Below are 12,222 nucleotides of genomic sequence, written 5' to 3'. Positions count from 1 at the left end.
TTTTTTTTAAATTCACTTTTAAATTTTTTTTTTAAATTTTTTTTAGACTCCGCACTCCGCACTCCGCGTTTTCGGAACAGCCGAAAAAGCCCGACACGCTTTTGTTGATTGATGCTTGTGAATCCGATACCCGATAAATTCAATAGAAGAAGCCTCGGTCGTTTCACGCCTTACCGCCTCCTGACAATTCCTAAAAGAAAACATTGCTGAAATTGTATTTTTTTTCGTAAAGTACATTTATTAAGCTTTCTTATGATATATAGTTTGTTGGGGTTTTATTGAAACTGGCGCGCGTGCGATTTTTTTCCCGAAGGGCATCCGGGAAGGTGGGAAGTAACCTTAAGTTTGCATATCTACATCATTCTTTTTTCATACATTGCGGGCAAGTTTCCTGACGCCAGAAGACAATCCGAAACTCTCTCGTCCTTTAAAAATCATCTACAAATAATAACTGTGGGTTCGAATACGGCCTGAATTTTTTCCAGGCTTTAATTTCACAACTGCTGGTTGTGTGTATTACTGCGATGATGAATCATGTCGTCATCTCTTTCTCGGCATGCGCAGTTCAAAGCTAGATATGATATTTCGTAGATTCACTTGTGAAAAATAACTGTGTCGCTGACGACTGATTGTAATTGCCATATTTGCAACTCGTGGCATTGTACAGTAATTTATACACGTCAGCTACTAAATTTTTAATTATTAACAGGAGCCATTATACTGTGAGAAAAGAGAAACTTGTCAGAAAGCTCGCACCTGAAAAGAATTTTATTCGGGTTTATTGCCAAGAGGGAATAGTTTAAGTGTAAAGCTGTTTATTATGCATGGGCGTCGAGAAGCGAAGATCTAGTCATTACAAATATGCACGCGGTCCCGATCTCATCCAATAAAAAATTTGAATTCCTTTAGTAGTTAAAAGAAAGTTTTAAACTTTTTCTTGCTACAAAAGTTAAGAACACTTGGCGAGAAATCACGAAACAGTTTGGAAGCAAAACCAACTTTCAAATTTAGCGGACCGTACAGGAGAGTTAGGCCCACCAAATTGGCCAATCGCTGCGCTCGTACTAACTGAGAGGTATAAATAATACATTTGACCCCATGATACGCACAAAAAGTGCCAGGCGTTGCAGCGTGTCTCCCGCCCACCCCGCTGCTTATCTGTTGTAATTTCTATAATGGCGGATTGCATGTGATTTGTGGTCGACTCGTCGTCGCTGGTTTGTCGCTCGTTTATAAGGGTAAGAGAGTCGATAAGGATGCTTTTTACATGTCAAGCTAATCAAAATAATAGCGGGTGACCTCTTTTCATCTCACAGAACGGAGAGAAAAATAGTGTGGTTGTCTGTGATTTTATATGCAGTAAGCATGAAAAAGAATGGTGCAGTTCCGGTAGCTCTTTATACAGTCAATTGTTCCTGTATTCTATCATTGCTTTGTTCCGTCGTGATTCACAGGACCAAAACTAGCAGTTATGAAAAATCAGCGAGGAACGATCGTTCTTGGCAAGGATTATTGAATACATTAATCAAATGTTTTCGGTCACTTGAAAGTTAATTTCCCTCAGTAAATTCACAGGTACATCCCAAACACATCCATTTGTTTACACTGAGGTGTTACATTTGGGTTATGTGAGGGTGGCGTTAACTATTTAAGCTTAAATAATTTGGTCGAGTTTTAAAAGTAGTGTGAAGATTCAGCGAAACAACTATGATTTACTTACTTTGATAGCATTAATTTTACCACCAAAACCTTACCAGACCTTTTGCACATTTTGCTAAGTGAGAATGCATTAATAATTTAGGAAAAAAGCTGTTAAACTCATCAACAATTGATGAGCTTGGGGAATGGTGCCTGAAAGGATGGTGGAGCCCGAGAGCAACTATACCCAACACATAGAGTATCCATGACAATGCTGTGAGCGGCAACCACCAGGCACTGTCACACTGATAAAACAGTGGAAACACGGGATACTTACCACATACTTACCATGAAACCAAAGGAGGATGGGTGGGCTGGGAGAAAAGCTTACTGAGATCTGTCCAGCAGCGAAAAACACATGGAATGACTTGACATCCAAAGCTGAGCTATAAAATTCAGTTGCCCTTGCACAAATCCCCCGGCCACCCCGTACCCACTCTAAGAAAGACTGCTGGCTAGCAATCTTGTTTCATGGTTAACTTGTCCTGAATTCCATTTATCCTCATTTAAAACTATGTACACTGAAACTTTTCAATCATTGAGATCATCATCAGAGTATTTGTTTTGAAAATACCAGATGTTCATGTAACTTAGGCATATAGCAATATCCGATAGGAAATGGGCTAAATTATTACTCATCCCTGGTTTATGGTTTTGATTTAATAACAAGACTCTGAGTTGTTTTCCTATTCAATATCACATATAATTAGGTTGACAATGATACTAAGAGATGAATACAAGTCAAAAATAAACTTGCAATGCAACAAATTCAACTGTGGCTGAGAGTTTTCAACCATTCACTTCATGATTTTGAACCATAAGGATTTGCATTTCTTTGTGATCTCACCAAACATTTTTGAGTAGGGTGAATGTTAGCTGTTGGAACAGATAATATTATTTTGATTCGCTGCAAATTACATTCAAATTTTGTTGACTTCTGATAGGGCAACAATCAAGAGATGAAAATAATTTGAATTCAGTGCAGACACTTTGAATGGATGCTTGTCATACATGCATTCAATTTGGTTTTGAATTACTTTATCAGGAGATCAGAAATCATTATTGTTGCTGAGTTAATTAATTTGGAGTTGTTCTGTTGTTGGCAACTAAGAGTAATATTTGCCATTGGGTTAAAATTCATTTTTGCTGCTTACTTTAGAGATGAAATGTCCACACTATGCCACAGGACTGTAAAGAGTTGTTTCCTCTGCACCGGATCATGTGTGTGGGCGGGTTCATTCAAATTATTTTGCCACGATATTCAAAGTCTTAGGGTTGTGTGTACAGTAACAAAAGTAGGCACTACCCTCAAGAAGCAAATCAAAGCTGTCTGTTCCAACAGCTAACAATTGCACTGCTTGAACATACATGATTGGTGAGAGCACAAACAAACTGGGACTCTTTTGTTTCAAATTGTGCTGTAATTGGCTGAAAACGTTCAGGTTGCCTTGGTTTAAGCAGTCACATATTTGTAAATAACCAGTTTTTTCAGATGCTCAAACCACTGAGGTTCAGTGGGCTCAGCCAGCCTGGTTATTTACTAGGTTCATTTTGTTATTTGAAAACTTGTTTTTTTTTTTTTAATTGTAAAAACTATTAACTGAAATTGAGTTTTCTCTTTTTTAACCTTACTATCCTTACCTTACTAAGAAGAATGTGCGAGAACAAGTAGACTTTGTGGGTTCATAACTCTATTGTTTGTTAAACATTTCACTTGCTGGTATTTTTAGTGCACCAGTGTTGTATTTTTTTTTTTTTTTTTTTTTAGTGTGAAGTGCATAGGACAGAGGACTATTAGGGTTAGTAGTTTTGCTTCTTAAGGTATTAGTAAGGATGTTAGTTTTACTCTCGGATGAAGAGCCATTTTATCTTTTGTAGAAATGCTGAAATAAAGTCATTATTATTATTATTATTATTATTATTATTATAATCAAAACTATAACAGTATTCTCGAACGTGATTGGCTATCAGCAGCCCGATTTGAGCATTAATTGGACTGTACGCGTCATGCTTGTAACTGGACAGTACGCGTCATTTTGTGCGCGCTGTTGCGGTGCACTTTGCTGAGTAAACTGCTGTGTTTTTCAGCATTCATAACGACGTTTAATCGTTCAGCACTCGATCGATGGTTTGTTCGTTTCTCGAATTTTTGTCATAGTTTTGGTTAATTGGTAACAGGGCTGCGCATCGTCCAATGCGGTCTGTAATCATACTCGTGATTAACAAATCAGACTTCCGCTTCACAGTCATCCGATTTTGTTAATCACTTGTATGATTACAGACCAAATTGGACTCCACTCAGTCCTATTACCATTATTTATTATTATTATTATTATTATTATTATTATTATTATAATTATAATTATATTGGGAAAGTAACTTCAAGTAAGTGAAATGCTAGTTCCTGATCGAAAACGTGGCCCTCAGATGTAAATATTTTGTCAGTATACATCAATCAATCAATTGATCAATCAATCAATCAATCAATCAATCAAATCAATCAATTTACTAATGTCATGCATGGGAAGAGGTTCCCTTGGCATCCAAGCCAGAGGCTCATGTATAAAATGCATGACAAAAAATTTAAAAAAAGTTAAATATCAGTCAAATAGATAAAATTATAATATATGTATGGCAATATGACAACATACTAACACACCATAAGAGGAATTTTTTAACTTCAGTCGGGGTGGGTGAGAGAGCATATGAACCTTCTTGCCGGGTAGGTGAAGCAAGTGGTCCTTTGAAAAGACTAACTAATTGCTTCTTTCCTACTCCCCAGATATTTTTTGTGCTTATTGTGTTTGGTCATTTGCATATTCTAGGGTGGTAGTAGAAAGTTATTTTTTTATAGCAGTATCCAAAAGAAACATGGCGTGGTGTGTCGTGGCTCTCTATGGTAAAATTCGGTACTTAGAGCCAAAACACACCTTTTTAGAGATCCAAATGTTAAGGAATAATTATCAAGAAGACTCGACAGATGGTTAAGTGAGCAATAATGGCTTAGAAGCAATGATATTGTCCTTCGGGTTGCAAGAAGGTCTGAATCAAAGGTCTCCATGAATATATGTAAATAAAAAAACTGCCGGCGGACAACGGGGCAAGTTTAAGATGTACTTTCTCGTTTATGATATCGTAAAGTCCCACGTTAAAGCTCTGGGCTTATATAACTTCATAGGGGGTTTTTGGTGGGCTTATAAACTGGGGGCTTATATCCAGGAGGGGGACATATAAGCGGAATAAAAAAAATGTTTCAGAACGGCGAGATAAAACGTATCTGAGAAACGAATTAAAGCCAACATACCTTTACATTTAGAGCTGTTACCCTATTACTCTATTAGCCCAGAACTTTGGATTAAAAAATTTTGATGTTTGTGAAGGACGCAAAAGGAACGCACATAGATGTAAACTCTTATACATTAGATGGGGGGGGGGGGGGGGGACATATCCAGAATAATATCTTTGTTAGCAAATAGGAAGGCTTATATCCGGGGGGGGGGGGGTTATAACCGGGGATCTTTAACGTGGGATTTTACGGTATGGAAATCTAACTAGTTCTACCGAATGTATCGCTTATCTCCTATCATGTACATTTACCGGCTTGGATTCTTGCAAAGTCACCCAGTGACGTGAGGTCTACGCCCCATAAGACTACTCAATGCAAATAGCTATCCGAATAAAGTAGATTCCAGACTGGTCAGCGGACTACTCCTACGGACACCCTCTACGGACCCCCGCTATGGAACATCCCGATATAGACTAAAAACAATAAATAAGGATTTCACTTACGGGTTGTCTTCTAGATCACCCCTGTCGGCGAAATTTCGAACGTTACGTGGTGTAAATGTAATAATGTCTAAAAGCTGTTTTCGGCGAAAAGAGATGCCTAGGCCGGTCGACAGAGAGTCTTTAAATTCGAGATGATTCAGAAAACCACTTTCTCAATTATTTAAGATACCTTCTGAGCTGTTTCACTCCAAAACCTCCATAATCAGGATCTTTGAAATCGTTTGAAATTTGTTTAGAATCTCCGCCATTTCGAAGCGAAATTACTTGACCGTGTTAAAATCGTCATGTACGCCATATTGGAGTGTCTTAGCTCAACTTACCGAAAAAGTAATTGGGACCATCGTGCACGCCTAGTTTCTTCAAATCGGGATCAATTCGCACAATACAGATACTTCCAATATTTAATTATTTTTCATGAACATGACGTATGTCGTTCACCTATTTATTATTACGCAGCGTTTCAGGTATTAGCCTTATTGCTGCTGTTTAGCTGAAGCTTGATGACTTCGCACTTTACGTTCGAAACCGCTTGTAATATCGTATACATGACTGGGGTTTTAGGTGTGTTACGATGCAACTACTTCTCAAACCTCTAATATTAAGACCCATGTATCTAGGCTCTGACCTAAAATTTTATTTTATTTTTGCAGACGAATGCAAGTATTGTGGCCAGTTCTTTAACCAGTTATCACCTTACAAAGATTGTGAACAAACTCGCATAGGGATGGTGCCGTATACATGCAAGTATTGCAAAAAGTGCTTTAGCCACTTTTCAAACTTCAACAAACATGAACGAACTCACACAGGAGTGAAGCCTTATGTATGCAAGCATTGTAATAACCGTTTTAGTGACTTATCAAATTGCAGGCAACATGAACAAATTCACACAGGAGTTAAGCCTTATACATGCAAGTATTGTGATGTGTGTTTTGGCCGCTCATCAGATTCCAAGAAACATGAACGAATTCATACAGGAGAGAAGCCGTATACGTGCAGGCATTGTAGTAAGTGCTTTAGCTGCTCATCAAGTTGGAAGCGACATGAACGAACTCATACAGGAGTGAAGCCATATACATGCAAGCATTGTAATAAGTGTTTTAGCGGCTTATCAAATTGCAAGCAACATGAACAAACTCACACAGGAGTTAAACCTTATTCATGCAAGTATTGTGATATGTGTTTTGGTCGCTCATCAGATTCCAAGAAACATGAACAAACTCACACAGGTGTTAAGCCTTACACATGCGAGCGTTGTAAAAAATGCTTTGAGTACTTATCAAGTTGGAAGCGACATGAACGAATTCATACAGGAGTTAAGCCTTATACATGCAAGCATTGTAAAAAATGCTTTAGCCAATCATCCGATTGTAAGAAACATGAACAAGCTCACGCAGGAGAGAAACCCTATACATGCAAGCATTGTAGAAAGTGCTTTAACTACTCATCAAGTTGGAAGCGACATGAACGAACTCACACAGGAGTTAAGCCTTATACATGCAAGTATTGTAATATGCACTTTACCGACTTATCAAACTGCAGGCAACATGAACGAACTCACACAGGAGAGAAGCCATATGCGTGCAAGCATTGTAAAACGTGCTTTAGCCAGTATGCAAGTTGCAAGAAACATGAACGAACTCACACAGGAGAGAAGCCGTATACATGCAAGCATTGTAAAAAGTGCTTTGGTGACTTATTTAACATGAAGCGACATGAACAAATTCATACAGGATTGAAGCCTTATATATGTAAGCATTGTAACATGTACTTCAGCGACTTTTCAAATTGCAAGAAACATGAACAAACTCACGCAGAGTTTAGCCTTGCAAACATTGTAAAAAGTGTTTTAGCCAGTCATAAGATTTGAAGCAACATGAACGAACTAAAGGTCTAAATGTTGCTCTTAATTTTCTACTAGTCGTATTTGGTGTTTATTTTGACCTCGCGACAAAATGGTTGTTATTCAGTCCGTGAAGGATTTTGATTAAGCCTTCTCAAATTATAATACTCAAATTGTCGGGAATAAAGCTGCTTGCAACTTTTCATAAAGCCACTTGGAGAAAGAAATATTATTTTATTGATTTTTACCAACTATGCGTGGAGACATTTCAATTAATTGTTTTGCTATAAATAATCTTATCCAAGAATAAAATTGATCTTGTTAATTAAGTCAATGATACAAAATTTCTGCAAAATTTCAGATCTATGCCCTAACAATTAAGGTACAGGGATTATTAATTTAACTAGTAATAAACAAAGGTTAGGAAGTGCGGGCGAGGACGATGCATTTTTGGCTATTTGGGTAATGAAAGATTTGGGGGCCCATAAGGAGAAAGGCTTTGTTTCGCGGGGTCGAAATTTTTGTCCATGAGGACACCCCCCATGGCCCACCGCCTTTCTTCCTCTCTTTTGACACTGATAATAGAGTGATTTTACTAAACCTGTGACACAGTTACCAACACTAGATCATTCCACGAGACACTAGTTCCATTGTTTTGTTTTGCTTAGATTTAGTAATATGCTGTAATTGTTGTTGTTTCACGGTGGAAATAAAATCACCTTAGGTTATAAAATATACGTATTGACTGAGTCAAAATGATTGATGTAACGCAACAATGATTTATTTAAAATCATAACATGCAAAACTTAGAGATGTCATTTGAATGAATAGGAATGAAATCAAACAAATAAGGCACTTTGTTGATGTGCATGATTTAAAATGTCACTGTAAACTGAAACGAAACGACCAATATATGAAGAAATTTCAGGTTATTCCACAATATAATGTACAAAGCTAAATGTTTCGTTTGTGGGAACACTTTTCAATGAGATCAACGACGAACAACAATCTCAGACTACACGCTTGTCAGGTCAAGGACGAACAACACTCCACGCTTGAAGAAAAGGACGAAGAGATACGACTCTCGCTCGACGCTTGAGGTCAAGGACGAACAGACGAACAACACTCGCTACTCGCATGAGGTGGAATGCGGCCGGAAAATGGCATCCAACGCGACATGAACGGAAACGTCGAATCCCAGATTGACACGCTCGATTTGGATTGGTCGGCGCTGCTGCTATGCGTGAGCTTCACGTGATCCAAGGTCCAAATTATTAAGTTAAGAGGAAAACAGTTTTGTTTTGTTGTAGTGGATGGTCATGAAATTAAGCGAAATGGCCAAAAATCAACGCCAGCACAGAAAAACTATTGAAGTCCTCAAACATTTTATGGCTGTTTTGAGAACTTTATTGATTGCTCTCACTATCCATGTTAGAATAATGTGTATTTGGTTTTGCCCATTACAGATATTTACCATCGATTAAAGGTTATTCACTACACTATGAAATATGCAACTTACTCAAGATGAAGCCACGGAGAGAAATCAAATTGCCCAGTTCAAATGAATACCTATGCCTTTAGACTGATCATTGTTGAGCATGATCCAGTGGATTTCACTTTCACATGGCTTTTCTTGTTGTAGAAATACTAAACCAAAGATGGCCAATTAATTATGCATAAATTAGTGTCAATTGACCATTTTTGCAGGGGATCCCTGTAATTCAAAGGGAATCAAATATTTTGACCTACTTGTTTGCCTCAATCATTCACTCACCAAACCCAACATTTGAACCTAGTTTGAGCAAAATCGGTGATTTGAGCTGTATCACCTCACGCCTTGTTCTGCCTGGTTTTCTCATGAACACACTTAAAATGTACGACTGATGCAATTTGCTGATTATGAATGGCCAAAACTTGCTAAAGAACAAGATAGACCCGTTAGTTGTGTATAAGCTCGATATACAAATACTTGAGGGTGCACAGCATCTGAGGCATTAATAAGCGGAATAAGTCGTACAGAACCAAACGTATAACATGCCAATCATGAAAGTGGCAAGAGTGTGTTAAGTCAACCTGCTGTGAAAAGTGACATTGATCGTTCTAGTTACTCTACACTGCAGCCCAATATGTTAGCATCTGTCAAGTTTCTATCAAACACGAAATCCCAGTAAAACACAGAACACGCAAACTTCGAAACGATCATCGTAGAATCTGAAAATAATTTTTTCGCTGCTTTTGAAGCCAGTAGACGTTCAGGACCGTAGGCAAACTTTCAACACAAATGGGCGGGCATTACATTCCCTTGCGCGAGGTTTGAGAGCTCTGAAAATGATATGCTTTTATTTATACAACGGCCTTATAACACCTTTTAACAAGTTAAGGAAATTGATGGAGAAATATCCTTGACTTTACTCGAAATCTTTGTGACCTTTGTACTTGCTACATTCTTCTCCCAAGACAAGTAGACGCCGTGTAATAAAATGGCCTTAGAGTTCATAGTAACGGACTGGTGACTACGCTTGACGGGCAAAAGACCACACACGGTCATGTCATGATACTGCCAGCAAAGCATGATGGTCTACACTCACTGCATTTTGCATTTTTGTTTTCGTTTTTGTTTTTGTTTTTTGATTTTTTTTCGTTTTTATTTCTTTTTTGAACAGAAAAAAGAAAGATGACAATGAAAAACAAAAGCAAAACAAAAACAAACATTTTAGAAACAAAAACGAAAACAAACATTATGGATAGTGACCGCTTAAGGTGGTCTTATACCTAAAAATTTTTTTTTTTTTTTTTTTTGCAAAACAACTCTGTGGAACAGTTTTGGTATCATGTTAAAGGACTTTGCACTCTGACTTCAAAAATGAGCTTTTCCAGGTCACGTGCCACGATAGTTAATGAATAACTAGCTCCTTAGTGTTAAAAGTGGTGTTCATTATAAACACGATAACGTAATAATGAATGGTTCGAGAAGTATGGAATTAAGTTCATCCTGTCCATAAGCAAGTTGTCCTGGAGACAAACCTCAGAAAACTGTGTTTTGAGGGGGTTTTTCTCTTGAAATGTTGAAAAAGTATATTAATATTAACTAATATTAACTATATTAACTAAATAACAGGGAAAAATTTCATAAATTGCAAATTTTGGAGGTTTAAGACCTAGATAATTATGTCCTTCATCAGTGTTGAATATTTGACAACATTCGGTTAAAACCCAGTGGAGATATCGTGTGCGAGATATTGATGATCCGTCTATTTGGTCTTTTTGAGAAATAAGGCTTTAAAGTTTTACTTCGGTCTCCGAGAACCCAAATTAGCCCTGTGAACTAGGGGGCGGGGGGAGGTTAGGAGCAGGGGGAGGGGTATATTTAAAGGTTTTACATAAATGTTTCATTGAACACCCGAATACACACCAGTCATAGAAATGTTAACCAAGTATAAGGAGCGTATAAGATGGTAGAAGAAACAATGTTCAGGACCATGATGCAAAATTCTCATAACTACACATCTTTAAAGCGTTTGTGTAAAGTATCATTAAAATGTACTGAATTGAATCCATTTTGTGAGTACTTTTAGACTGTAAACAATGGTTGCTATGGGTGTTGCTATGTTGAAATATAGCTAGAAGTGTTCAGATTTCTTAATTTAAACGTAAATTCAGGAGTAATTAGAGGAAAATCGTTTCAAAATACGATTTACAAATGGACAGGGATGTTGAATCTTCATGTGCCAAAAAAATGGTTTTCTGGAGAAAAATTTATATCTGAGAGTATAAGACCCCCTTAAAGAGGGCTGGCCGCTTAAAAGAGGTAACAAAGAAAAAAAAAGACAGTAGAAAAGCCATCATCGGGACTTTGAATTCATTGCTGACCACCTAATAGGGCTGGCCGTTTAATACGACCCCTTCCTGACAAAGAAAATAAAACATCAATTCCTGAAGTTTCAGACAACCCCCCTCCCATAAAACGGCCTATAATTTGTAATAATCCGCCTTTTCAGCTTCCTAAAATAAAATGTAACTCCTCCCTCTCTCCCCCCCTCCCCCTCCCCCGTCATGTCAACACAAATGAAAGGCCCTTTAAAGTTCTTAGATCAATGTAAGCGATAATCGGTCGTTTTCAACGTGAATAAAGAAACTATCTGTTATTTTCATAAGTTAGTTTTGTCAGGTCGCTGAAAGAATTTGCGATCAGTAAGGGTCCGGTAAAATTTGACACACGAGCGGTTCTGTTTCTCATGCGCTGAAGAGCTATTATAAATACCTTGCCCCGGACGTAGCAGGTTTTGAAATCACAACAACAGAGCGACAAACCAAACAGATTAAGTTCTTGAACAAACTAAGGGCGACAAATACTTCACAAATTACAGCTATTGGATAACACTTGTAGGCGGTCGTGGAATGAGGTGAAACTTTCGGAAAGACTTTCCTAGCATTTTGTGATGTGATTGTTGCCAAGAAACGAATAACTAAGCTGCTTGAAAGAGAGAACCGCTCTGTAACCATTAATTTGGGCTAAAGTTGTGCCTTTTCCTGTTCAAGACGGACCGAATGGATTAAAACATGGGGCTGCCGGATACTTAAGCATTAGGTCTGGCCATAATATAATCTTATGTAAATAAAAATGCTCGTGCAGATTTGCCAGTAAAATGTGTATCTGTGTCACACAAGAACGGCGAAACGGGGAGCCAGTGACGGCTTGGCATGCACGCGATGCTGCGAAGGTCACGCGAGTGAAAGCGCGGGAAAAGTCTTAATTTGTTCCTAGATTCCTGCTGTTGTGACCATGAAAACTGGATGATTGCGAGAAAATTCACCTTGGAAGGAAGTAGATAGTTCAGTGTGGGATGGCCCATGACCTATCGTCTTAGTCGTGCCAGTGGAATGCCATGAAGACT

General features: G+C 38.0%; 1 protein-coding gene and 1 long non-coding RNA gene across 2 annotated transcripts; both read left to right on the top strand.

Annotated features, from left to right (window-relative positions):
- Positions 1 to 1,124: 1,124 nt before the first annotated feature.
- Positions 1,125 to 4,976, top strand: LOC110040354 (uncharacterized). Its single transcript, XR_016203828.1, has 2 exons — positions 1,125 to 1,238; positions 3,467 to 4,976. It is a non-coding gene; the product is annotated as an uncharacterized LOC110040354 (long non-coding RNA).
- A 224-nt stretch (positions 4,977 to 5,200) lies between these two features.
- On the top strand, positions 5,201 to 8,060 carry LOC149117532 (uncharacterized). The gene has a single exon (XM_089277788.1). It carries the CDS (start codon positions 6,059 to 6,061, stop codon positions 7,352 to 7,354), a length of 1,296 nt encoding a protein of 431 aa, XP_089133914.1. The 5' UTR covers positions 5,201 to 6,058; the 3' UTR covers positions 7,355 to 8,060.
- The last annotated feature ends 4,162 nt before the right edge of the window (positions 8,061 to 12,222 follow it).

Source organism: Orbicella faveolata, unplaced genomic scaffold, assembly GCF_042242905.1.
Source record: "Orbicella faveolata isolate gen_17 unplaced genomic scaffold, um_ofav_v1 contig_12, whole genome shotgun sequence".
NCBI lineage: Eukaryota > Metazoa > Cnidaria > Anthozoa > Scleractinia > Merulinidae > Orbicella > Orbicella faveolata.
The sequence above is the reverse complement of the archived record's forward strand: the minus strand, read 5'-3'. Positions and strand labels throughout refer to the sequence as shown.

What these genes read in the sequence shown, in the direction of transcription:
- LOC149117532 (XM_089277788.1), top strand. Translation starts at nt 6,059, where the DNA reads ATGCAACTACTTCTCAAACCTCTAATATTAAGACCCATGTATCTAGGC.